At 50.9% G+C, this 24,731-nt stretch overlaps 1 protein-coding gene across 9 annotated transcripts in view; it reads left to right on the plus strand.

The window, feature by feature from the left end:
- The first annotated feature begins 214 nt into the window (after positions 1 to 214).
- ACOX2 (acyl-CoA oxidase 2) overlaps positions 215 to 24,731 on the plus strand; it is a 32,453-nt gene continuing 7,936 nt past the window's right edge. For 2 of the 9 annotated variants that reach the window (XM_034997865.1, XM_034997864.1), the window contains exons 1-14: positions 218 to 1,937; positions 2,198 to 2,293; positions 4,085 to 4,567; positions 4,991 to 5,153; positions 5,370 to 5,521; positions 5,924 to 6,031; positions 8,066 to 8,185; positions 8,505 to 8,620; positions 9,288 to 9,460; positions 11,676 to 11,838; positions 13,009 to 13,199; positions 14,471 to 14,656; positions 16,943 to 17,048; positions 20,595 to 20,812. In XM_034997865.1, coding sequence (XP_034853756.1) covers positions 2,218 to 2,293; positions 4,085 to 4,567; positions 4,991 to 5,153; positions 5,370 to 5,521; positions 5,924 to 6,031; positions 8,066 to 8,185; positions 8,505 to 8,620; positions 9,288 to 9,460; positions 11,676 to 11,838; positions 13,009 to 13,199; positions 14,471 to 14,656; positions 16,943 to 17,048; positions 20,595 to 20,812 — 2,255 coding nt within the window. In that variant the 5' untranslated portion in view covers positions 218 to 1,937; positions 2,198 to 2,217. Of the gene's footprint in view, positions 1,938 to 2,197; positions 4,568 to 4,990; positions 5,154 to 5,369; positions 5,522 to 5,923; positions 6,032 to 8,065; positions 8,186 to 8,504; positions 8,621 to 9,287; positions 9,461 to 11,675; positions 11,839 to 13,008; positions 13,200 to 14,470; positions 14,657 to 16,942; positions 17,049 to 17,413; positions 18,865 to 20,594; positions 20,813 to 24,731 lie in introns of those variants that run through there. The other 7 variants (XM_034997867.1, XM_034997869.1, XM_034997868.1 and 4 more) reach the window with 7 other exon arrangements.

The following is a 24,731-nucleotide window of genomic DNA, read 5'->3' on the forward strand; positions in this document are numbered from 1 at the left end:
GCAACCCTTTCATAGAAGGACCACCTGTGGGGAGCCTTTTAAGCTCAGATCAGGAAAGGCTGCAGAAAGACCAGGATCACTTTGGAAACCCAGCTGGGTACACAGCTTTTTGGTACAAGTAGGCCCAAAGGAATCCCCAGCTTTGAGACTGAAGGTCTGGGTCTCATGTCGAGGTATACAAGTGTGTGCAAACAGAGAGGACACACAAACACACCCACTCCCACCTTTTAAAACAATGCCAAAGCTCCAAAGTCTTCACTGTCAGCCCGTGTTTATTCACTCATCCACCAAATATTTGTTGAGCACCTACCCTGGGCCTGACCCTAGTTTGGGAACGGGACTGTATTGGTGACCAAGAGCGACACAGTCCTTACTTTCATTGGTGATTTACACAAAAACCAAGAGTTAAAGAAAAAATACCCACCACTATAGTGAGTGTGCCAAGGGTGTGGTGTCTTATTCTAACACAATCAATGTGTGGTTTTTCCACACCAACCACCAATTCCCCAACACCAATTGGGTGTTCAACAATTCAGTTCAATTCTGACACCAGCTCTTGGGGTTAGTGTAGATCCCACAGGCTTAAGGATCAGTCCCACGAGAACTGCCCCCACCTCAGACCACAGCTGCACAACCCAGGGGCCACCTCTACCTCCGACATACCGGCTATAAATTCAGGGGTTCCCACAACCCCCACCCTGGGTTCAGTAATAGGCTAGAATGACTCACAGAACTCAGGAAAGCACTTTACTTACGTTTATCGGTTAACTATAAAGGATACAACTTGGGAACAGCCAATTGGAAGGGATGCAGAGGACAAGGTCTTGGGTTGGGGGAGGGACTAGAGGCAACATGGAGCTTCCCATGCTGCCCTCCCACCAGCACCTCCCTGTTTGCCAACTCTCCCCAAACCCCGTTGTTGAGGGATTTTCCCAAGGTTTCACTACATAGGCATAATTGATTAAATCACTGGCCACTGGTAATTAGCTCAAACTGCAGCCCCTCTCCCCTCCCTGGAGGTTGGGTGGCGAGGGCATACCGGGGAGAACTGAGATTTCCAACTGCTCTAATTAAGGCTTGATCTTTCCAGCAAGCAGTCCCCATCCTGAAGCTATCTACGGGCTCCTGGCCATAGATAAAAAAGGATATAGTCTTACCTCTTAGGAGCTTGCAAAGGTTCTTAGGGGTCCTGGGCCAGGAACTGGGGACAAAGACCAAATAGATGAGTTTTGTAATATACCACAAGGGACCAAAACTTGGAGCCAAGAAAGCAGGTCCTGGAGCTTCTGATCCAGACTGCAATGAATTCCCAAAACAGTGTGGTGAGATGAAAAGATAAAAAGGATCTGGACAGGTAGGGCCTGGGAGGCCTGGGAACAGCGGGGGCAGGAAGAGAGGGCAAGGAAGTTTTAAGTTCCAAAAAGTTATAAATTCATTAGAAGTGATTGTGAGTATCCCATCCAGGTTTTCCTGCTCATTCCTCCTGTGATGATTGTCTCCCCAGAAGCCCCCAACCCCAGCCTGGATGCTTCCCAGGGTCAGAGGTTTTTCTTTTGTTTTTTGCTTCCTGCTTAACAATATGGATTGATAACAAAGCAAATCAATGCTTCCCATACAACCTAAACCCTCACACACCTGCCCATAAATACCTCCCCAGCAGACTGCCAATGAGAATCCGAAATGCCACCATTAAATGTCCCTCTGGGGAATTACGAAACTCTGTCATGGGGCACTCAGAAAACAGTCATAATCTCGTTACAAATACCAGGTGCTTCACAGTTTACCGAGAGCTTTCCTCTATAGCCCGTGAAATTACAGACAAGAGAAGGGAAGCTCAGAGAGGCAAAGTAACTCTGAGTCACATCTGGAAGGTCTGAGCCCCGGGCCTCTGGACACCAGGTGGGGGCTGTGGTGTTTGCTCGTGCTCAGGGAACCGGGTAAGCATGTTCTGGGGACCTGGGTCAGGCCCAGACAGGCAGAGAGAGGAAGAGCCAGGCGAGTCTCAGCAGTTGACACTCCCAAAGCAGTACCCCCCCAACCCCACCCCCAACCCCGGGAAGGCCTGGGCACTGGCCCAGCAGGTCACACCCACCTGAGGGAGAAGGGGCACACGAGAGAAAAGCAGGGAGCTCAGCCAGGGGCACCTGAGAGCTGAGAGCCTGCCAGGCACTGCCTTCAATTTTCCATGTTGTTCCAGCCCATTCGAGGGGAGGAGAAATGGGCTGGGCCACCCACAAGAAACCTAGTGCGCAGCCCCAGAGGCCTACAGGCAGACACCACACCAGTGGGACAGGTGAGCTGGGCCCGGGGACAGGGGAGGGAGTGGGAGGCCGCTGAGGACCGCACCACCTCAGGCCTGACCCTCCCCGTGCTCCTAATGACTCTGAGCACTGCTTTCTTTCATTGCATCTCATTTCAACCCCTATTTACCAGACCCTGCCCGTGGGCTAGGCCCTGTGCTAAGTGTTAGCATAACTTGACAAAGGCCCCTGCGCCCTTGGAGTTTACCCTGTAGTTGGGGAGACATCAATAAACAAGAACGTAAGTGAGTAAATTATCTTGTACGTTAGGACAAAAAGTAGAGCAGAGTGAGGGGGATTGGGAAGGCCAAGGGAGGGGCGCTTGGGGTTTTAAAGAGGGCAGTCAGGTGGGCCTCACTGAGAAGGTGATACTGAGCAGCAAAGACTTGAAGGAGGTAATGAGGGAGCCAAGAGGACACCCGGGGAAAGAGTGTTCCAGAAGAAGAGTTTGAGTCAGAGGATACAACCTGGCAGAGGTGGGGGGCGGGGGAGGCCTGGCACGTCCAGGCACAGCAAACAGGCAGCAGCAGTCGGGGGGAGTGGGGCAGGAAGACAGGAGGCCAGCTAGGTGGCCTTGCAGGGGTCCAGGGGGCAGACAAGAGGGGCTCCTTAAACGTGCCAGGCCCCTTGTCAGCACCCCCATGGCCCTGCCACCCACTCAGGGGGTATCGGTTTGCAAGCCTGCATAGAAACCCCACTCGCCGCGTGCAGCTACACGACCTTACGGAGTCTCCTTCCTTCCGTTCCTGGGCTCCCCGTAAAACGGATAGTAAGAGTAGATATCTGTAGGGCCGCGGTGGCTGCCGGCGGGAAAGACAGACCAGGTGCCTCCTGACAGCTAGATGCGTGGGATCCAAGGGACAGTGGCGCTGGCCACCCAGGCACTTGGGAGGGGCACGTTCGAGCAAATAAGGCATTGCTCCTATTGTCTACTCTAACAGCACCCAGTGGGGCAGCAAAAAGGGCACTCTGTTCCTGGGGTGGGGGGTGCTGCCGTCAGGAAGGCTCCTTGGAGGAGGTGTCCCTGGAGGCTGGGTCTCACTAGGAACGCGGGGGGAAAGCCGCAGAGGCAAAAGGGAGGAGGAGAGGGAGGGGAGGCCCCAACCTGGTGCTGGAGTAGCTGATCCAGGGCAAGGGGCAGGTGGGCAGGAGGCGGTGGATGGCGGGAAGCATGGACTCTCTCCCACAAACAGTGGGCGCCAAGGGGCAAATTCCAAGCCGGGGTGGGGACACACTGTGACTGCAGTTGAAGGGCTCGGCCTGGCAGCCAGGAGAACAGACAAGTGAGACACTGAGGCCCAGTGAGAGATGGTGGTGGCCTGGGAACAGACATGGGGATGGAACAAATGGATTTGAGATACTCAACAAATAGACGAGGCAACCTGGTAGTTGCCTTGCTGTGGGGGAACAGGAGCTTCTGAGAGTCTGAGGGTTTGCTGAAGGACACGGGTCCACTCTGGCTGCAGGGGGGCACACAGGGGTCCCAGGGGGAACACTGCCCAGGCCAGAAGCAAGCTTCCTCCCCCCAGCTCTGCGGTACCCCTCAAGGCTCACAGAAATGGGCTGAATGAGCCCAGGACTCAGGGGACCAGGTGAATGGGACCACAGGTCCCTACAGTGAGGCCCCCTGGCAGGGCCGTAACATGAGAGAGCATGTGCTCTGTGGTCAGACCCTGTCCACCTCCTGGCCGCCTCCAGCTGTGTGGCTAGAGGCCAGACATGCTCAAGGTCACCAGATATTTTTGCATGTGTGACTTGAATTGACTTTGTGAGAATTTCCCCAGGTAACCCTTGTAAGACAGGTTGCAGTGGACAGAGCTCGAGCCCTGTGATTGGATCCCATCCAAATCTCGACAAACAGGTACTGCGCTACCATTTACCGAGCAATTCCTGCATTCGTGGCCAGCCGAGTGCCCGCAGAGAAGGGGGTGGGGGTGCAGAGGCACACAAATCTTTCAGGGGAGCTGCTTTCCTACCCGCAGCAGCCCCTGGAGGATGCTCAGCTCTGGGCACTTCCTCCTGCACACAGGTTCTTAGCACCACCCAAGGCTCCGAGCAGCTAGGCCAGAAGTACCTCTCCTCCGGCAGCAGGCAGCTCCAGGCTAGGATGGGCAGCCCAGTGCACCGAGTGTCCCTGGGGGATACCTGGAGCAGGCAAGTGCACCCCAACATAGAGAGTGAGAGGTACATACAGTCCTTCAATGTGGAAAGGCTCATCAACATCCTGGATGGAGGTGCCCAGAACACTGCACTCCGGAGGAAAGTTGGTAAGAGGAAGCTGGGGAATGGAGCCTCTGCTTTGTGCCCACATGCCTTTCTTGGAAGAAGAGTCTTTCACTAGCAGTCCCACCTCAAATGACAAATCTTGCTTTCAAAATTCCACTGTTAGAGATTCATTCCTTTGGACCGTAAGGACATCTTTAACAAGTCCGTATTTCCTGAGCCCATCTGAAGGATAGAAGAGTCTTAGGCAGCAGAAGACCTAGATGCTGGTCCTTATTCTGCCACTGCATGACTTTGTAACCTTGAGCAAGTCACCTTCCCACCTCAGGTGCTCAGTCATTACATCTGTAAAATGACAATAATGTCTGACTTCCTTTCCACGTCCACAAGGCAAGAGGGTAAAAAGATCTGAAGGTGCCAGGAGCCTCATTCCAGTCTCTAAGCTCTCTGTTCTCTGTCTTTGGAAGAGAGCATCATCCACAGTGACCCGGAGTTTAGCCTCAAGGATAATTATTTCATGACCCAGAATGAACGTTATGTGGCCGCCGTTCAGAGGAAATTTCACCTCCAGATAACAGCAAAGCGCCTGGGCTGGTCGGAAAACAGTCCTGAATTCTATTACGTTTACAGGTACTCACTCCCAGGGCAGCCCCACCAGAGAGGAATTCACCTGGGATCATTTGGAAAGCCTTAACGCCATGAGCGATTTTCCCCACCTTTAAAGGCAACAGCTGTTGGGAAGCCAGGATGGCAGATGCCCCTTCCCTCCTGCACCCTGCCAGACTGACGGTACTGGGGTCCCCATCTCCGGTGGGCTACTCAAGCACCGTGTCCTTTCCCCCCCAGAGCCCTTTCTGGAGAACTGGCCTTAAATCTACACCACGTGTTCCTGAAATCCCTCAGGAGCCTGGGCTCAGAGGAGCAGATTGCCAAATGGACCCCACTCTGCAATAAATTCCAGATCATTGCATCATATGCCCAGACAGAATTGGGACACGGTGAGCCAGGGTTTCTGCGTGCACGGTTCCAGAAAGCCCACTCACAGCCGAGGAGTCAGAGATTGTGTATTTCATATGGAAACATTCCAGCAGGTGGCAGTCAAGGGTCTCGAAGGAGGGGGTTCCTTTTTCTAATTTATACAAACACACCGTGTGAACTAGCATGCGTGGGGCAAGGCGTTCCTTCTGGAAATGTCAGCAAGCATTCCTTGTCACGGGCTGGCCATGTGTCCCCCACACAGCCCACGGGTGAAAGACAAGAAACGCCTGTGCGTACAGCTGGGAGCTCCCCCGACTGCAGACGGGGCTGGTGCCTGGCAGCTCCAGGCCCACCAGGACGCTGCTCCCCAGGTGAGATTCCTATCCTGACCTCTTGCCTCACAAGCTCCCCTCAATTCCCAGGGACGAATCTTCGGGGCCTGGAGACTGAAGCCACCTATGATGCGGCCACCCAGGAGTTTGTGGTGCATAGCCCCACGTTGACGGCCACCAAATGGTGGCCTGGGGACCGTGAGTATCCGTCCGTCCCCCCAGCCCTATCTGTCCCCAAAGAGATCAGAGTTGGACAGCAGAACAGCACCAGCTCTGAGGTCCACCAGACCTCAGACTGATTCCCTGTTCTAGGCTGGTGACCTTGAGCAAATCAGTGCAGGTTCTTGAAGTTCAGGGTCTCACTCTGTCAACAGCGGGGGATGGGAAGAATTTCATCCGTGAGTGGCTGAGAGGCCCCAACTTTGGAGTAGCTGAGGAAACCACCCAACCTGTGGGTGATGAGGGCCAAGGCCTCGCTCACAGGCACCCTGCCCCCACACAGATACACGCGTGCACACACACATCACATACGCACAGCCTAGTCCCAGGCACTCTCACCTCCCAAGTTAGTGATTAAGCTTGCCAATCCATCACCCAGTTCACCGATCACCGCCCCTGCTCCAGACACCCAGAAAGGCTCAGCCTCGGTCTGGCCACCGGCGCCACATTGCCTTCTGTGGCCACCAGGTGGCGACCGCACCGTGCTTCCCCCAGGCTCCGTCTTTGCCCAAGAGGGGGTCATGCCAAGGCCCTATTCCTGGGATGTGACAACATACCTGTGAGGGCATGTCTGTGGCACTTGAGGACCCATTTGCTGAATGCTTCCACAGGGGGAGAAAATACAGTGAATGTCAGGAGTACAACTAAGCAGAGAGAAACAGAGAGGCCAGGGACAAGCAGAGAGGGAAAAAGATTCAGACAAAAGTCAGAGAAATAAGGGATGGACAGGAGAGACAACGAGAGAGGAGAGGAAGGGAATGGATGACCGCAGTCAGAACTGCAGAGAAAAGAAACCAGCCTTGGCAATCAGACAGACTTGAAATCCCAGCTCTGCCCCCTCCAGACCGGTGACCTTGAGGGCCTCATTCTCCTCTCTGAGGCTCAGTTTCCTTATCTGGGAAATGGGGCTCATCATACCCGCCCTACAAGAACTGGAAAGCACCAGCACAGGGTCCAGCACCACCTGGATTTAGATAAATGATAATTATCTGTATTCATTATTATTAAGTGGACGATAGAGTGATTCATTTATAGATTTTTGAGGACAGAAAAAAAAAAAAAAAACCCTGCTCATTTTACAGTGCCTTTTGCAAAACACTGCTAGATTTGTTTGGTTCTTTGGGAGCTGTTCCCCCTCTCTGGGATCAGTGACTCTTCGAGGCCCCTGGGTTGGGGAGCAGCAATGCACACCTTTCCCTGTGATCAGGGACCGGTTTTCTCACCATGGATCCTAACATACATACCCCAGCAGCTCTGACATAAAGATCCTGTCTCCCTGATTCCAAAGAAAATGACTCAAGGGCACACACTTCAGTCAGAAGACTTGCAGAAGAACCAAATTTTTAAAGATGCCAAGCTTTCCCAGATTGTTTAATTTAGGCTATTTTCATTAAAATCCATAACCTTTGTCAGCTTTGCCTTTGAAAGGGGGAGCATCTAGAGCGTGTGGAGGGCTTTGCACCCCTCCAGATCTCCAGCCAGCTCCTTGAGCCTCCCTACCCCCTGCCTGTGTGTTATAGGCTGGTTGCTCCACATATGTGACATTTAGACAGAAACCCCTGCACCTCCAGCCACCAAATGGCTGTCCATAAAGCTCTCCAACCCAGACACTCATACTAAAGCTCTCAAGACTGTTCCAGTCATTTCCAAGGATGAGTCAAGGCCATGTGAGCCACGGGGTATCCTGAAAAAGCATCGCTTTGTTGCCCAGGATGTTACCTCTCCTCTGCCTGGCCCTCCCTGCCCTGGGTAAACCCCCTGGGAAATAGCTGTACCCTTCAGGCTCCTTGTGCATCCTCCCCTGACCCGACCATTTGAGGCAGATCAAACAATCCCCATCCTGGCTTCACGGGGTGCCCTGCCCTTCCCCGTGCCACCACGCTGGTCCTCCTCACCCATTTCAGACTGGACCCACATGCAGGTTCCTGATAGGGAGAGTTAGCCTGCCTGCTCCATACACCAGGGTCTCCTACACCAGAGATCATGCTGGGTCTCTCCTCTCTCTGCCTTCAGTGGGACGGTCAGCCACCCACACCTTGGTCCAGGCCCAGCTGATCTGCTCAGGAGCCCGACAGGGCATGCACGCCTTCATTGTGCCCATCCGGAGCCTCCAGGACCACACCCCACTGCCAGGTAAGCCCACGTGGCTCCTAGGACCACTGCCAGGAAGAGAGCCCACCAGGCCTCCCTATCCTGAGGCCCCAAGGTAATGGGAGAAGTTGGGACATGTCTCCCTTGGGCAGGGATGAGTCCAGTTGGGTAGACCTGGTGCTAACTGGCTGGGTGAACTTGAGCAAGATTCAGCACCTGTCTGACCTCAGCTGAAAAACAGGTGTAATAATCCCACGTGACAGGCTGCTGTGAGGCTTGGGGGAGCTAGAACGTGGGTGGAGGGTACCCGGCACACGAAAGCACTTGGCTCACAGACGTTCCCATCTCCATCTCCTTCTAGGAGTCACCGTTGGAGACATCGGGCCCAAGATGGGCTTTGACCACACAGACCACGGCTTCCTGCGACTGGACCACGTGCGGGTCCCTAGGGAGAACATGCTGAGTCGCTTTGCACAGGTGGGAGTCCTGGGAAGGCTTGCTAGCCTACGCTGCCTGGAGAGGGGCAGTGGCCTCCTGCAGACTGCTGCTGGCTCTGGGTCTTCCCCCAAAGAGCAGAGTTTGGGGCACTCCACCCCCACCCCAAAGAGCCTCTGGTATCCCACAGATCTGGGTAAAGCCCCAGTTTGGGAGCTGTGTGACCTTGGGCAAGTCACTTGATCTCTCTGAGCCTCAGAGTTCTCAGGGGTAAATGCTCAGAGCTTCGTGGGATGGTAGAGCAGTCATAGGGTAGGGGGGCAAAGCGATGTGAGAGAAGGGAAGGGCTGAGGGTGACATGCATATTCACCTACAGTGAGGCCTAGACAAGCAGTCACTGACCAGACACCAGCCGAGTGCTGGAGGAAGGTCTGGAGGTCCCCAGGCATTCCCTCTAGCTATGGATTTGGAGGAGGTCCTGGGTGTCTCCGGAGAGGAGCTGTGAACCCAGGCACTTGAGAAGTGACTGTTCAGCAGAAAGCACAGGTGTGTTAAGAGCCAGTGTGCTCTGGCGGGCGGTCAGCCACCTGCTCCCGGTGAGTGGTCTGAGGGCCGTGTGCCTGGAGGGGATGGAAGCCCACAGTCATGAGTGTAGGACAGGCTGGGGAGCCCTGGCTCAGGCCCGGCACACCCTTCTCTGGTCCACCAGGTCTTGCCAGACGGCACCTACGTCAAGCTCGGAACGTTGCAGACCAACTACTTTTCCATGGTGGTGCTGCGGGTGGATCTGCTCCTGGGCGAGATCATCCCCCTGCTGCAGAAGGCCTGTGTCATCGCCATCCGCTACTCGGTCATCCGCTGCCAATCCAGCATCCGGCCCAGGCAAGGGGCACCCGCCGGCTGACCACGACAGACAGGGCTCCCTCTCCATCCCACAGTGCCTGTCCCCTGATGCCACCCCTTTGCCCGAGTGGGCCCTGTCTATGGGGTCTCCGTCAGGCTCCCTCGAGCCCTGGCTGGTCTACCGCCTGACCTGTGTCGGTCAGGGCCTGGGTTTCTGTGTGATCATGGGTCTTTGACCCTGTACCATCAGATCTGTCTGTCCGAGTCCAGCTGGGCTGTGACTGGCTGGGTGTGTCTGGGTCGTCAGCTGGTTGCCAAAAGGTGGGTGACTGTGGCTCTTGAGCTCGGTCAGGGCGTGAGCGATCGTGTCTGGGAAAGCCCAGCCGTCACACTGGACGGTGCACGGCTGAAGCTGGTTCTGTCCGGCTGTGGCTGTCAGCATCCCCACGTGGGGCATGTCCAAGTCTGGACCATTTTGTTCGCATGTGGCTGCATCCAGCGGATGCTCCCTCTGCTCCACGGGACTGAATAGCTGACTGTACTCTCTGTTGTTGTTTGAATATTTATTTAAGTAATCTTCACACCCAATGTGGGGCTTGGACTCATGACCCTGAGATCAAGTTCCGCATGCTCCTCCCACCGAGCCCGCCAGGCACCGCCATACTCTGTTTTTTACTGTGTGTTATGTGCACCCACTCGTGTGCGTGCCTGTGTAAACACACGCGCGGTTTCCAGCAAATGAAAATACAGGCTACCAGTTAAATTTGAATTTTGGGTAAACAGCAAATAATATTTTAGGATAAATATGCCCCCAATGGAGACATGCAGCCAGGATGTCGCAGCGAGGAGCTGAGCATAAGGTGCTAGTGTGGGAAGAGAGGGTCGAGTCCTGACTGACTGAGGGATGGGCTTCAGCCCGGCAGTTCTTGTCCCAACTCTGCTTAAGTGACCCTGGGCAAGTCTTTTGCCCGCTCAGGGCCTCTGTTTCCTCCCCTGGAATGTGAAGAGAGAACTTCCAGTCTAAGAATCCGGTGATGCTTTATGCCGTGGGCTCAAGGATCCAGGAGTCTAATGCAAAATGGACTGAGGGTCAGATGCCGGACAGACCTGGGGGACACACAGCTGGGCCGCGTGCCAGCCATGGGAGCTTAGGCAAGTCGCACCACCTCTTTGTCCCTCAGTGTCCTCACCCACAACACAGGCATGACAGGAGCACTCTTTCAGGGCAGTGTGGAGAGTGAAATGCAACGAAGCAAGCCAGGCCCAGAGCCCGGGGTCCCTTTCCTCTGGCAAACCCAGGGCACCGCCACTGGCCTGGGCTTCAGATTCCCCCTGCTGAGGGACTCTTCTCCGGAGGACAGGGGTGCTGGGGAAAAGGTGCTGCTGCTGAAGTCCCATCCAGAGCCCAGTTTTCTGGGTTCCACAAGTGTCCCAAGGATGGTTATGATAGTGTGTGTCTGAGGCACCTTGGTGTCTCAGTCGGTTAAGCATCCAACTCTTGGTCCCGGCTCAGGTCATGATCTCAGGGTCATGGGGTTGAGCCCCGTGTTGGGCTCTGCACTCAGCGGGGAGTCTGCTTGGGATTCTCTCTCCTCTCCCTCTGCCCCTTCCCCCACCAATAATAAATAAATGAGGGACTGCTGACCTAAGATTCTCCCCAACAGCCATGGGAGGCTTCTCACAGTCACGCTTTCTTTTAATCCACAAATTGTTACTCTGGTCCCCTTCGTGCTGGACACAGTCTCAGGCACTGCAGACATAGCAATGGACAAGGCCGTCCCTGCCTTGGGATTCCGTCAGACCCAAGTTCACATCCTCAGAATTACTGATTAGACTTGATGTACCCCCCAGCACATACTATGTGCACCTGGACAGTGACAGGTCCGGTTTCAAATCATCAGGGGTACAAGACCACAAGCCCTCACTTGAAATCCTTGGGACCAAATGTGTTGGAATTCAGAACTTTCCAGATGTCGGTAGGATAATATGGTGCACAGGCTGTGATTTTGTACACGTCCCCCGTAAGGGGCAGCACCTATCGGCAAACCTGTCAATATTTCTATAGAGAAATGTGTGGATATTCATGTTAGATGGAATTTTAAGATTATTACTAACCTCATGTCAGTTCAGGTCAAGTTTTGCAGTGAGTTATAAAAAACGATCAGTTTTTAAGTCTTTTTTTGGTCCTGGGGATATGGGAAGGTGGAGGGGGCAGGTAGCAATCTTCTAAACCTTCTGCTTTTCCTCCCCTCAGCGACCCAGAGGCAAAAATCCTGGACTACCAGACACAGCAGCAGAAACTCTTCCCTCAGCTGGCCACAGCCTATGCATTCCATTTCCTGGCGAGCAGCCTCCTAGAGTTCTTACGTAGCTCCTACAATGCCATTCTCAACAAAGACTTCAGCCACCTGCCGGAGGTATCTGCTGTCTGGGGGGCAGTGGGGGGGGTGGCCGGAGCTGGGAAGGTGGCTGAGATTGTTCTGCCCACTGGGAAGCAGCCCCACTCCTGTTCCCAAGGACTCCTTTTACTCCCTCCCCCCAGCCTTCCAATATCCCCGGGGCACCCAGGGCGAACTGTACCCCCACATATAAATCCACCTACATCTGGCCTCCAGAAAGCTCCAAAAATGCTAGAGGGAATAATCACACATTATACATAGAACACAGGAGCACAATCCCTGGTGTGTATGTGAAACCTAAAAAGCTCTGAAATATTACAGAAAAATTACAAATTACACATTTGGTGGCATGGTAGGACCTGAAGTGATCTGATTTATCCCACTGGATGTGTATACATTTTGCAGCAGAAATACTAATGAGTTTGATCACTAAGGCTGCCCCAGACTTTTCTGGGTATTATATATAATCTGCCTTCAATGCCCTGCTTTAGCTTTCTAAAATTCAAAAAAATACTGATTCTGAAACACATCTGGCCACAAGGGTCTCAGATGAAGGATTATGCACTTAGATATACACTAAGGTTTCGTCCACCAGACCCTGTGCTTTATAAGTAAGCACTGCTTCATCAATCCCCAATTGTGCCACTGGCCTCATTTATATTCCCATTTTACAGATTAGGAAAGTGAAGCACAGAGAGATTAAGGAACATGACCTTCCTCCCAAGGACTCAAGAGTCTGAAAGATGGGTAAGGGCTTTCAAGAACCGAAAGCTCTAACCAGGTCTGCTGCCTGGCAGCCCCTCCTGCAGCCCAGGCCAGTGGGTTGATGGTGGACCTCCACGGTCACAGGCCAGCTCTCCAAAAACTCCACTTGCCAGCAAAGTCCGTAACTCCTAAATGATGGTGAGCCCAATCCAGGAAGCACCCTCTTCCCGAGATCCTGGAGACACTGGCCTGGTCAGTTTTCCTTTGTTTTTACTGCCCTGCAGCTACGTTGCCTCATCGTATGACCTTGGGCAGGTCACGTAACATCTCTGAATCTCAGCCTTCTGGTTCGTAAAGTTGCAAGCCGAGGAGATCATTCTTACTCACAGGGTTGTCATGGGCATACGGCAGGTGCTCAATGAGCGGGAAGCATGGTTGCTCCTGGAGGGACTCCTTACTCATCCTGATGCCCTGTTCTTGCAGCTTCATGCACTGAGTGCAGGCATCAAGGCCATGACGTCAGACTTGTGCCTCCAGGGGACTGAGCTGTGCCGCCAAGCCTGTGGCGGCCACGGCTACTCGAAGCTGAGTGGCCTGCCCTCACTGGTCAGCAGAGTGACAGCCTCCTGCACCTATGAGGGTGACAACACCGTGCTCTACCTTCAGACAGCCAGGTAAGGCCCCTGCGTGGGCTGAAGCAGCGCCCGATGCCCACGGCCGGAACAGGCACCAGGCAACGCCACACGGAGACCAACTGACTCGCACAGTCTGTCTCCAGTCCATCCGGAGCTTTTCGCGGGCGGGACAAGAGCACAGCTTTCCCTTGCTTCACATTCTTCAGGGGCTCCCCACAGCTCATGGGAAAACCACTGCACCTGCCCTGCGGAGTCCTTGCGGCTTGCCCCACCCCCCTCCCCGTCTCCCTTCCCATCGTGCTCTCCCTTCCCCTGGGGCTGGACACGGTTCCTCTTTCCCATCACTGGCTCCCGCTAGCTTCCCTCCCCTGAATGCTCTGTCCCAGCCTGCGGGGCCGGCTGTAGGCAGCTCCTCTCATCCCTCAGGTCCCCACTTAGATGCCCACCCTGACTGAACACGCCATCTCCAGTTGCTCCAGCCCTCCCACTCAACCCAATCTGAGAGGCTCTTCTCTGTGAGCCAGAGTGTTGAGGGCCTTGCTCACCGCCTGTCCCTGGGCTCAGCACGGGGCCTGCACGCAGAGGTTCCCACCTGAGAGGCAGGCAGGCAGGCAGGCAGGGATGCAACTGCAGGCTTCTGTTCACTCTCTTCTGTGTGTGGGGGCTTGACTGGCAAGGCCTTTCACGTTCATAATAATATTATGGGAAGTCTTTTCAAATGATAAGGAGGATACAGTATCCTGTATTAGACACTCTGTACCCCACCATTATAGGAGCATTACAGTATTTTCTCGGTTTTCACAAACCTTCTATCAGGTGACTATTATTATCCCCATCCAGAGATGGAGACACTGAGGCCAAGGGAGGTGAAATAATATGTACACGTGTCACAGAGGTCTCAGCAGAGCTGCCCGGGGAATCCAAGGATGGCTGAGCCCAGAGCCTATAACCACTGGGTCATCAGAGGAAAGAAGCAGAGAGTCACCTGTAACTCTCCACTCATGTTAGCATTCTTACACCTATCCTTCCTCAAGTACAAAAATTTAATTTCCGCCATCACTGTACAATTCAGCACGAATCCCCAAATCCCAAGATCCTAACCAGAAGAAAAGATTGTTTGCTCAGATACCAAAAGGGTTTATGTTCAGGATCTGAGTGTCTATCAGGAGGGGCCAGGCAAGAGCCTGCATGGCCCTGGTTCTCCCGTAGGGAGTATAAGAGTGCATGTTCCTGGGCAACAGGGGTGCTGGGCGGTCCCACAGGGCTCCCCCCTGCTTACCTGCTTCTACCGCCCCCCCACCCCCGCCCAGGTTTCTGGTGAAAAACTACCTGCAAGCTCAAGCTCAGGCAACCCCAGGTTCCACACTGCAGAAGTCTCTGCCTCAGTCTATTGCATACCTGACCACAACTGACTTGGCCAGATGCCCAGCCCAGAAAGCAGCCGACTTCCTCCACCCAAAACTCTACACCACGGCCTGGGCACACGTAGCAACCAGGTGAGCAAGAAATTAGCCATTCCACCTGGGGGCAGGCTCTTTCCCACACTAGGGCCTTTGGGGCGGGCGGGGTGAGCATTTGTGGATACTCCTCTGAAAAGCACCCCCTTCCCCAACCTCAGTCCTCTCAGTTCCTGCCACCATGAGCAGAGAAGGGGAAGCCACATCCATGAGCCACCATCACTTCCCCATCCTGGTCGAGCTAGTAGAAGGACATCACCCCTCTTGCCAGTGCAAGGAAATTTTTCTTTTTTTTTTTTAAGTTGTTTTTTTTTTTTTTAATTTGAGAGAGAGATAGAGAGAGCATGAGACCACGAGCAGGGGACAGGCAGAGAGAGAAGCAGACTTTTCGCTGATCAGGGGCTTGCTCTCAGGACCCTGAGACCATGACCTGAGCCCAAGGCAGCTGCTCAACCAACTGAGCCACCCAGGTGCCCTGAACTTTTTCTATCTTTAGGTTCTTACTGTGATTTGCAATGCAGTGAATGTGCCCCATTTGTAAATACCACAAATGTATCAGTATGTGAATAATGGTAAATAATAAAGTAAATACCAATACTGTATTTAAAATAGCCCACAAACTAAAAGTAATTTTCAAAAAAAAAACAACTACATCAAGGGATAGGATTAGTTTATTGCCAGGGTCTATCTAGTGGACTCCAGGGAACACAAACAGGACCAGGGACTCAGGCATTCTGTCATTCAACAAATACTGTTGGGTACCTCCTGTGCGTCAGAAATGTCCAAACATGCCAAGGGCTGGGAATAAAAAGAGGTCCTGGCCAAACACAAACACCATCACAGAATAGATAGAGAGATGGAAGTACCTAAGAAATAAACCTTCTGAACTTCTACCCAACTAAAACACCAAAACAACCCGGAAGAAATAATTTCAGCATATAAAAAGGTCTTATACCCCAACCTGTGGTCCAAGGGATGGTTAATAATTATTTTAAGATCACAAGCAACTTTGGGGGCGCCTGGGTGGCTCAGTCATTAGGCGTCTGCCTTCGGCTTAGGTCATGATCCCAGGGTCCTGGGATCGAGCCCCACATCGGGCTCCCTGCTCCGCGGGAAGCCTGCTTCTCCCTCTCCCACTCCCCCTGCTTGTGTTCCCTCTCTCGCTGTCTGTCAGGTAAATAAATAAAATCTTAAAAAAAAAAAAAAAGATCACAAGCAACTTTGGACATTCATGTATTTATTCCACAAATACTAAGTGCCCACAGTGTGCCAGGCACAATTCTAGGCACTGCAGATCTATCAATAAACCAGTTATAAAAAGCCCAGGCCTCAGAGAACGAACATTTGAGTTGGGGGAGGTGTCGAGAGCCCGATAAGGCTGCTCAGGGTAATTAAAATGCCATTATATTGATTTTTGCTTGGAACTCAAGGTGACATCTGCTTATCTACTCCCTGATGCAAAAAAATAAGTATTGCTTAATAGTGTGTTTTGCAACAGAAATCCCAAGGGTCATGAGTGGATGGGCAGGGAACAGAAAATAAAAGAATAAAGGTTAAGTAAATAGCCAATGACCAATTTAGTGGTTTGGAGAACAAGGGTTATTTTTCTTTTCTAGCCTTTTAAGGTCCCTTTGGTAGAACATGGAACTGGCTGGGGTGACTGACAGGCGTCACTAGCCTTTCCGGGAAAACCATTGTCCTTGCTCAGCTACAGAAGTCGGTCAACAGAATGGCCTGAAAACACTGACATCAGGATGGTGTCTGTATTAGAAAGGAGGGTCAGTGCCTGGCCTAGAGCCCCGAGGCTTTACAGCTCATAGGTTAAGATGGCTCCACCCCTCACTAGCTGTGTGACCACCACCACCCCCCCCGCCCCCGGACAGGTTAAGTGAGCCAGTCTGGGACTCAGTTTTCCCCATTGTAAATTGGTTAAAGCCTACCCTTAAAAGGGTTAAAGAGAGGGGCATCTGGGTGGCTCAGTTGTTAAGCATCTGCCTTCGGCTCAAGTCATGATCCCAGGGTCCTGGGATCAAGCCCCACATCAGGAAGCCTGCTTCTCCCTCTCCCACTCCCCCTGCTGTGTTCCTTCTCTCGCTGTGTCTCTCTCCCCGTCAAATAAGTAAATAAAATCTTAAAAAATAAAGGGGAGGGATTAAAGAAATAATGTATAGTCAACATTTAGCTTTGCAATACAAAGCAAAGGTCAATGAATGGACATTACTGCACTTCTACTTCTGAGGGATCCCCAGGCAGCCTGAGACCAGGCTCCATCAGTCTGTTTCCCACTCAGTCAGGAAGTTGAACCTTTTTTTCTTTGGCCGTCAGGCTCATAAAGGACTCAGTGCATCACTTAGAGACTGTGATGCAATCCGGGGCTGACTGGGATGAGGCATGGAACCAGACCACTGTCATACACCTCCAGGCTGCTAAGGTGAGCTGCCCGTCAGCTGAAGCTCCAGCTGAAAGGGGCCCGTTTTGTTTCCCCCGCAGGCCACCATGCGGAGAAAATCTGAGCGCTGCCATTATTCCCCAGCCCTGCTCAGTGGCTGCCCTCATTTCACTTCCAAGGCTTTCGTCCAGGCTATTTTAATTAAAGGACTTAACTCCAAAGCAATCTTGCCGACAGCTCTTAGGGAAAAATGTAATGAGGCAGTGTTACTGGATTTGCTTCAGGTTGTTCAAATATTTCCTCCCACACCGAAAAGCAGGTCAAGTCTCCTCTTAGCCCCGCAGGCAATCCTTAGATGTCTGATTCAGTTCTACTCTGTTTTGTGTTTGTGCGTAATTCACATTCAGTCAGCAAATATTTGAGCACCCGCTCGACACCAGGCATCGGGCTAGGGACTGGGGGCTCCATGGTGCCCGTACCCGTTGCAGTCAAGGCAGCACAGTGACGGAGACACAGGCTGCCCGGGATCCCAGAGAAGTGCAGCTCTACCCGGCATGAGGACCAGAAAGCCTTCCCAGAAAGGGCACAGAGGCCAAGACTTCAAGGATAAGCTGAAATTAGCCAGGTAAAGGGTAGAGGCTGTGGTTTGGGAAACGAAGGTTTCCTGGCAAAGGGAATAGCAGGTGGAAAAGGAAGAGGCAAGAAAAGGGGAGGTGCTTGAGGAAGTACAAATTTGGGTGCTAAAGGAGGAAGACTGAACCCAGGAGAGGTAAGCAGGTAGGGGAGGAGAAAAGATGGGCAAGGCCTGGGACCTTCTGCATCACTGTGAGCAGTTTGGTTTCGTTCTCCTTGCAGACTTTGTACCACGGGAGTGAGGTGATCAGAGTTTCATTGTCGAAGAATCATACAGGCTGCCTGGGGAGCAATGGACTGGAGGCTGGAGGCCAGTTAGGAGCAGGCAGCAGCAGTCTGGGCAAGGGCTGAGGATGGTCCTGACCATGAACTTGGCAGAGGGCATAGAGACAAGTGGGAGGATGCAGACATATTAAGGGCATAGAAGATAGCAAGAGCCTTCAGAGAGTAATGGGGTGGGGAAGAGGTTGACTCCTGAGCTCCAGCTTAGGCACCTGGGACTCTGGTCCTACCTACAGCTGCAAAACCAAGGTGAACACTTCGATCCTCAGGCATCAGGCCCAGGAATTGGCCGGAAAGCCTGAGGAATGTTTTCTAGCAGCCCTCACGGGGCAGGCTGGGCGTGAGCGCCACCTGGTGACCCGCCCCCTCTACCACATCAGCTGGTGCTGGTCTTAACGCAGCCACCATCCACGGGGCTGTCTCCCGCAGGAGCACGCCCTGCTGTGCTAAATGTCCTATCAACACAGAGGGGGGTGAGCCAAGGCTGTGTTCTCACCAGACTACCACAAAAGGAATCACAGCTGCCCATTATGCATCCATTTTCTAAACCTATGCTCTGCCTTCCAGTGGACCAGACACTGCATGCCAGGTTACCTCATTTAATACATACCACCCTGGGGGTGAGAGTAGCATAATCTCCATTTTAAGGATGAGGACATAGAACTCAAAGGAATTAAGTCCCAGAGGTAGAAAATAGTTAAGATGCTTTGCTTTCCTTTCCCCCACAGATGCAAGCTGTGTCCTCAGAGAGCCACTGTGTGTGAGGGAGGGAGGTGTTCCCCAAGTTCTACGGGCACCAAGGGTGGGAAGCTCTGCCAGCCTAGAGGAGAAAAGCAAGTCCCTTCTCCTCTGGCCATTGTAAGCTGAAGAAGAGTGGCTTCCTGGGGAGATGGTGCCCTAGCTGACTCACCAAAGTCATAAGGGGCAGGGAGAGCTGCAATTTCCGAGCTTCATGCTTTGGAAAAACCATCTACTCTACAGAAACCTTAAGCACCGACCAAGTCCCATCTAGAAACCATAAATATGCAGGTAAAGAGTGACAGCAACACAGGGGAGTGGGGAACAGTGGCCTAAGTTCTGTTTCCAGCTCTGTGCATGACCTGCCTCTCTGAGTGACCTCAGGTGTCCTTCCTTCTCTGGGCTGTAACTTCCCGGTCTGTAAAATAAAGGGGCATGGAAAAGACCTTAAGGCTCTGATGGGCTCTGGTCCTATAATCTGAGACCCTGCTCAGGAGAGAGGTCCGTCCCCTAGGAACACAGGAGCAAATGCTGGTACCCATTCTAATACAGCCTCAGTCCAGGTCTTTCAACACCTGATTATGCCTCACGGGGGCAGCCTCAGCAGGCTGGTGCAGCTCCTGCAAGTACAGCTCTGTGCACATGCAATAACCCCTCCTGGCCCCCCTGAGGAAACTTCTTTGAACCCTCAAAACAGTCTAAGCCTTGCTACTTCAGGCATTACTAGGAAATCTGCATTTTCACAAGATGCCCAGCTGATCTGTATGCATGTAAACATTTGAGAAGAGTTTTATTTGCTGTCCTTCCCTCCCCGCCCCCATGGAATTCATATACCTAACCTGATAACAATAAAACAATAATGCGCATTTATCTTGGGGAGAAGGGGAATATTCAGAATACTCAACAACCAGTAGGGCAGAGGCACAGGCCAATCAGAAAGGACTTCAGGCCTAACGGAAGCAGGAGCCTGAAAGCCTCCTGCTGGGTCAGGCATTCGTCCTTTATTTGCCGAACTGTGGGGAGGAGGGGGTCCCAGGGAAGGATCCTGGCTGACAGAGATGGGGGTCTCACTCAGTTGAGCGCAGTGGTCACTTACCAAATGGTACCAAAAGTTTTATAATTTTTTTTAAAGTAAGCTCTACCCCCAACATGGGCCTTGAACTCATGACCTTGAGATCAAGAGTCATATGCTCCACTGAGCCGACCAGGTGCCCAAAAGTTTTATTTTAACTAGTGACAAAGCCAGACTGTTGGATATGGGCTAAATAACAGCCCTGCTTACCTTGCAGAGTTTACTCTCTAGCTGGGATAAACTTTTTTTTTTTCTTTTAAAGATTTTATTTATTTATTCATGAGAGAGAGAGAGAGGCAGAGCGAGAAGCAGGCTCCCAAGGAGCAGGGAGCCCGATGTGGGACTCGATCCCAGGACCCTGAGATCATGACCTGAGCCGAAGGCAGACGCTTAACCATCTGAGCCACCCAGGCGCCCTAGCTGGGATAAACTTTATGTCCATCGTGTACCTCTGCTTTCTCACCCCAAGACACACACAAGCACACACACACACACCACTGCCTTAAACATGGCAAACAATAAACAGCTGTTTTCTTAAGAAAAGTGGTGCAGTCCTCCACTGTCTCCAGGCCAGGCTCCAATACCCCTGTATTCTTTCTACTTACAAACCTCCTTGAAATTTCCCCCAAACAAAATGAGTAAGCCAAGGGCCAAGTCCCAGAGCCCACAAGCCCCCAGCAGGGGCACACACGCACGCACACACAAGCATCGAGACCCACGGTGAGCTCGGAGCACAGGCAGCTGCTCGTCGGCCCGCAGGGAAACACTTGGCCACAGCGAGCTTACTCCAGCAGTCTTGCCCAGCCTCCAGGATAACTTCTGAAGTCAGAAACCAGAAGCTGATGGATCTTCGTGTCTTTTAGGCACACTGCTTCTATCTCAGTGTGAAGAGTTTTACAGAAACTCTGGAGAAACTAGAAAACCAACCGGCAGTTCAGCAGGTGCTCAAACGCCTCTGTGACCTCTATGCTCTACACGGCATCCTGACTAATGCCGGTGACTTTCTCCACGATGGCTTCCTGTCTGGGGCCCAAGTAGATGCGGTGAGAACTGCCTACCTGGACCTGCTCCGCCTCATCCGGTGAGTGGCTGCCCTCAAACCATGGTAATCTTCAGAGAATAGCCCGAGACCCTTTGTTCACTTCCCACTCCAAAACCTTGCTAAATGGGGTCCGGCAAAAGCAGCAACCACCCTGGAGAGGTTGACACTGTAGCGTGATTCCATCCACATAAAGCATGATGGATTAATGAAAGAAAAAACAATTAGAAATAAAAATGCTTAAAAACAAATGATCTCAACTGAATACTCTTCAACATTGTAAATAGGAAGAGTATCTAAATGAAGCATCCTACCATATTCATAAGATGTACTAATAATATCAATGAGTCTTAATCATAGCTAATATTTAAGGAACACTTATATGTGCCAGGCATTATGCCAAAAGCTTTCACATACATCATCTCATTTAATCCTTATAGTCTTTTGAAATGAATACTATTTTTTTTTAAAGATTTTATTTATTTATTTGAGACAGAGAGAATGAGATACAGAGAGCATGAGAGGGAGGAGGGTCAGAGGGAGAAGCAGACTCCCCGCGGAGCAGGGAGCCCGATGCGGGACTCAATTCCGGACTCGATCCCGGGACTCCAAGATCATGACCTGAGCCGAAGGCAGTCGCTTAACCAACTGAGCCACCCAGGCGCCCGAAATGAATACTATTAATCTCCCCTATCTTACTGGGGAGGAAATTCAGGCTGAGGGGAGTAAGTAACTTGCCCAAAGTCTCACAATCAGCCAGGGGAGGAGCTGGGTGCAATCTGGGGCCTGTCTGACCCCTGAGCATATGCTCTTAAACTGTATTAAAGTTAAGGTGGGGGCGATTGTTTATTTCAAATATATCCTTCTCTTTGTTGGATGTGCTTAGGCAAACTCTTACTAAGTGGACTAAACTTATTTTAATTCTCCCTCAGCTTCAAGATTAATTTTTTTTTAAAACCCGGGAATTCATACACAGATTCATAAAGCAATAATACAAATAGTTCTTAAATGCAACATAATGCAGTACAGTTAAGGGTCATGACATACTAATGCAATGCTTTCATTCTGTTACATCATATATAATCTAAATGATCACTTTAAAAACATCGAAATTGGGCGCCTGGGTGGCTCAGTTGGTTAAGCGTCTGCCTTCAGCTCAGGTCATGATCCTGGAGTCCCGGGATCAAGTCCCACATCGGGCTCCCTGCTCAGCAGGGGGTCTGCTTCTCCCTCTGATCCCCTTCCCTCTCGTGCTGTCTCTTATTCTCTCTCTCTCAAATAAATAAAATCTAAATAAATAAATACATACATACATACATACATACATACATACATACAAACATCGAAATCAAAGCCCCAACCACAACAGGGCACTGGAAGAAAAACAAAACAGGGTAGTCACCATTGTCGATAAGATAAAAATGGGCTACTTGAGAATGCAACCTTTTCTGAGAAAATAGGATGACTGTTTTATGTGGGGTGGTGTGACATGTGTATGTGTGTGTGTGTGTGTCTTTTCCCCTAGAATCTCCAATAGTTCATATTATCTGTAAGACTAAGATAAAAAGGCAAAAGATTTGAAATTTAAAAAATAAACTACTTGTGACAAAGTTCAAAAAAAAACTAGATCAAATTATTTTTATTTCTAACAACATGCAACATGTTACAAACCATTTAGGACTCCATATAAGCACCTAACAGATATTCAGTGGTCAGTAAATGTTCAATTAAATCATCAAAAACTGTCAAAAATACATTTTATACAAGTATGCCCTAGGTATTAAACTTTCCCTAATATAGAGAATCCAGGGGTGGGAACCATTAATAGCAGAACTGAGTATTGCACAGTTCAAGCCCAAGTGTATCTTAATCCTGAAATGCTCGGCATTTTATTTTATTTTTAAGATTGATTTATTTGAGAGAGAGAGCCTGAGCAGGGGGAGGGACTGAGGGAAAAGGAAAGGGAGAGAATCTTCACGCAGACTCCCCATGAGCACAGAGCCCAGTGCACAGGCTCCATCCCAGGACCCTAAGATCATGACCTGAGTCAAAATCAAGAGTCAGCTTAACCGCTTAACCTTAACCAACTAAGCCACCAGGCACCCCTGAAATGCTCCGCATTTTAAAGCACATGAAGACAATAGGATACAAGCCTTGACTGACAGAGATGATAAAACACAAAAGATCACCCTAACACCTCATAAGCATGATTTTTTTTTATCTGCAACGCCATTTCTAAGTGCTTGCCTTGGCGCCAGAGACTTACAACTTAAGACCAACAGCACTGACACAGATAGGCAATTTATGCATGCATCTAACCCACAACACTTGATTTACTCAGTTATGGTTCTTAAGTAACAATCTTCCTATCACTGCAAGGGAGTTAGGTCTGTAACAGACTCCATGCTTGTAACAATTCTGTGTCATAAGTCCCTCCCTTGATTACTTAGTATCACCCTCTGATTTCTAGATGACAAATGAAGGATGGCACACTATTACATGTGACACTAAGAACCAGCTCTCTGTGTAATGGTAATTGACCCAAATAGTTTATAGTTGTTTAAGGGGTTGCAAAATCTCAGGTGGGGGACATACAGGTGAAGATGGCAGATTGATCATATGCATTTACTTTTGTTCCCTCCTGAAACCCCATGAACACACCAGCTAATGGTTGAAATTTTTAAAAAGGTATAAACCCACAAAAAGAAAAAGAACAGGGGAGGAAACATGAAAATAAGAAAGTAGATGGACAGTGACTTAGCAGATCTGAGAAAACTGGATCATAAACCAAGAGTGGGAAACAAGTTATACCAAAGAACCCCAAGAACTAGCAGCACTGTGTACCTCTGGCAAGAGGGGTGAAGGTAAGTCCCACAGGATGGGCCAAAAGTCTGTTTCTAGAAGGAGCTTAACTCCCAGCTCCCCTCCTTCTCTGCAAGAGATTTGAGATTCTCCTTGGGGTGCCTGGGTTGCTCAGTCGTTAAGCATCTGCTTCGGCTCAGGTCATGATCCCAGGGTCCTGAGATCGAGCCCCACATGGGGCTCCCCGCTCAGCGGGAAGCCTGCCTCTCCCTCTCCCACTCCCCCTGCTTGTGTTCCCTCTCTCGCTGTGTCTCTCTCTGTCAAATAAATAAAACCTTAAAAAAAAAAAAAAAGATTAAAAAAGAGATTTGAGATTCTCCTGACTCCACCCTGGCAGAAGGGTACACAGACGGCCTGTGGGCCAGGGAACATCAGGCATAGTTGAGAATGAGGCTACCCTACAGAAAACAGGGGACTGAATAAATGTTTATAGGCTAAGTGCTAACCTAAGCCCCCTCCACCAGCCCTCTTTCCCCCGGTTCCCAGAAAACTGGCAGCCAGGCGAGTACGCTACAGGAACATGACAGCGTGCTCCTTCTCTGGAGAATCTGACCAGCCCAAAGGAGAGAGAACTGGAGATACTGACACCATGGTCCCCCCAGTTCACCCCAGAGTGAATCCCACACATTGGCAAGCATGCCCAGACTTGTAATCAGATAGCTAGTGCCCCATTCTTAGCTACGATCAGAGACTCAAGATCCCCAGACACCTGGGGGAAACCCCAACATAAAACAGAGACCCAAACAAGCAAGAATGAAACAAGTTGGAGGGAATCTTCAGGGCGAAGGAATCTGTTTTAAAAGATCAGTAATATCCTCAAAGAGTTAAGAGGAGATATAGCAACGACAAAACAAGAATGTCATTTCTTAAAAAGCAATATTCAGAAAAAAAAAAAGTTCTATGAAACTAAAAAATGATAGTGGAAATGAAAAACTCAGTGGAAGGACTGAAAGAGAAAGTTACATAAATCTCACAGAAAAGAAGGCAAAAAGACAAAAAGATAAAAATTAGGAGAAAAGATAAAAATAGTAAGAAGACTGATCCTAACTGCCCATCGTCTGAAAAAGAGGTCTAGGAAGAGCAGACAGAGAAAATCGAA

Source organism: Mirounga leonina, unplaced genomic scaffold (assembly GCF_011800145.1).
Source record: "Mirounga leonina isolate KUSES-001 unplaced genomic scaffold, KU_Mleo_1.0 Mir_94, whole genome shotgun sequence".
In the NCBI taxonomy this organism is placed as follows: domain Eukaryota; kingdom Metazoa; phylum Chordata; class Mammalia; order Carnivora; family Phocidae; genus Mirounga; species Mirounga leonina.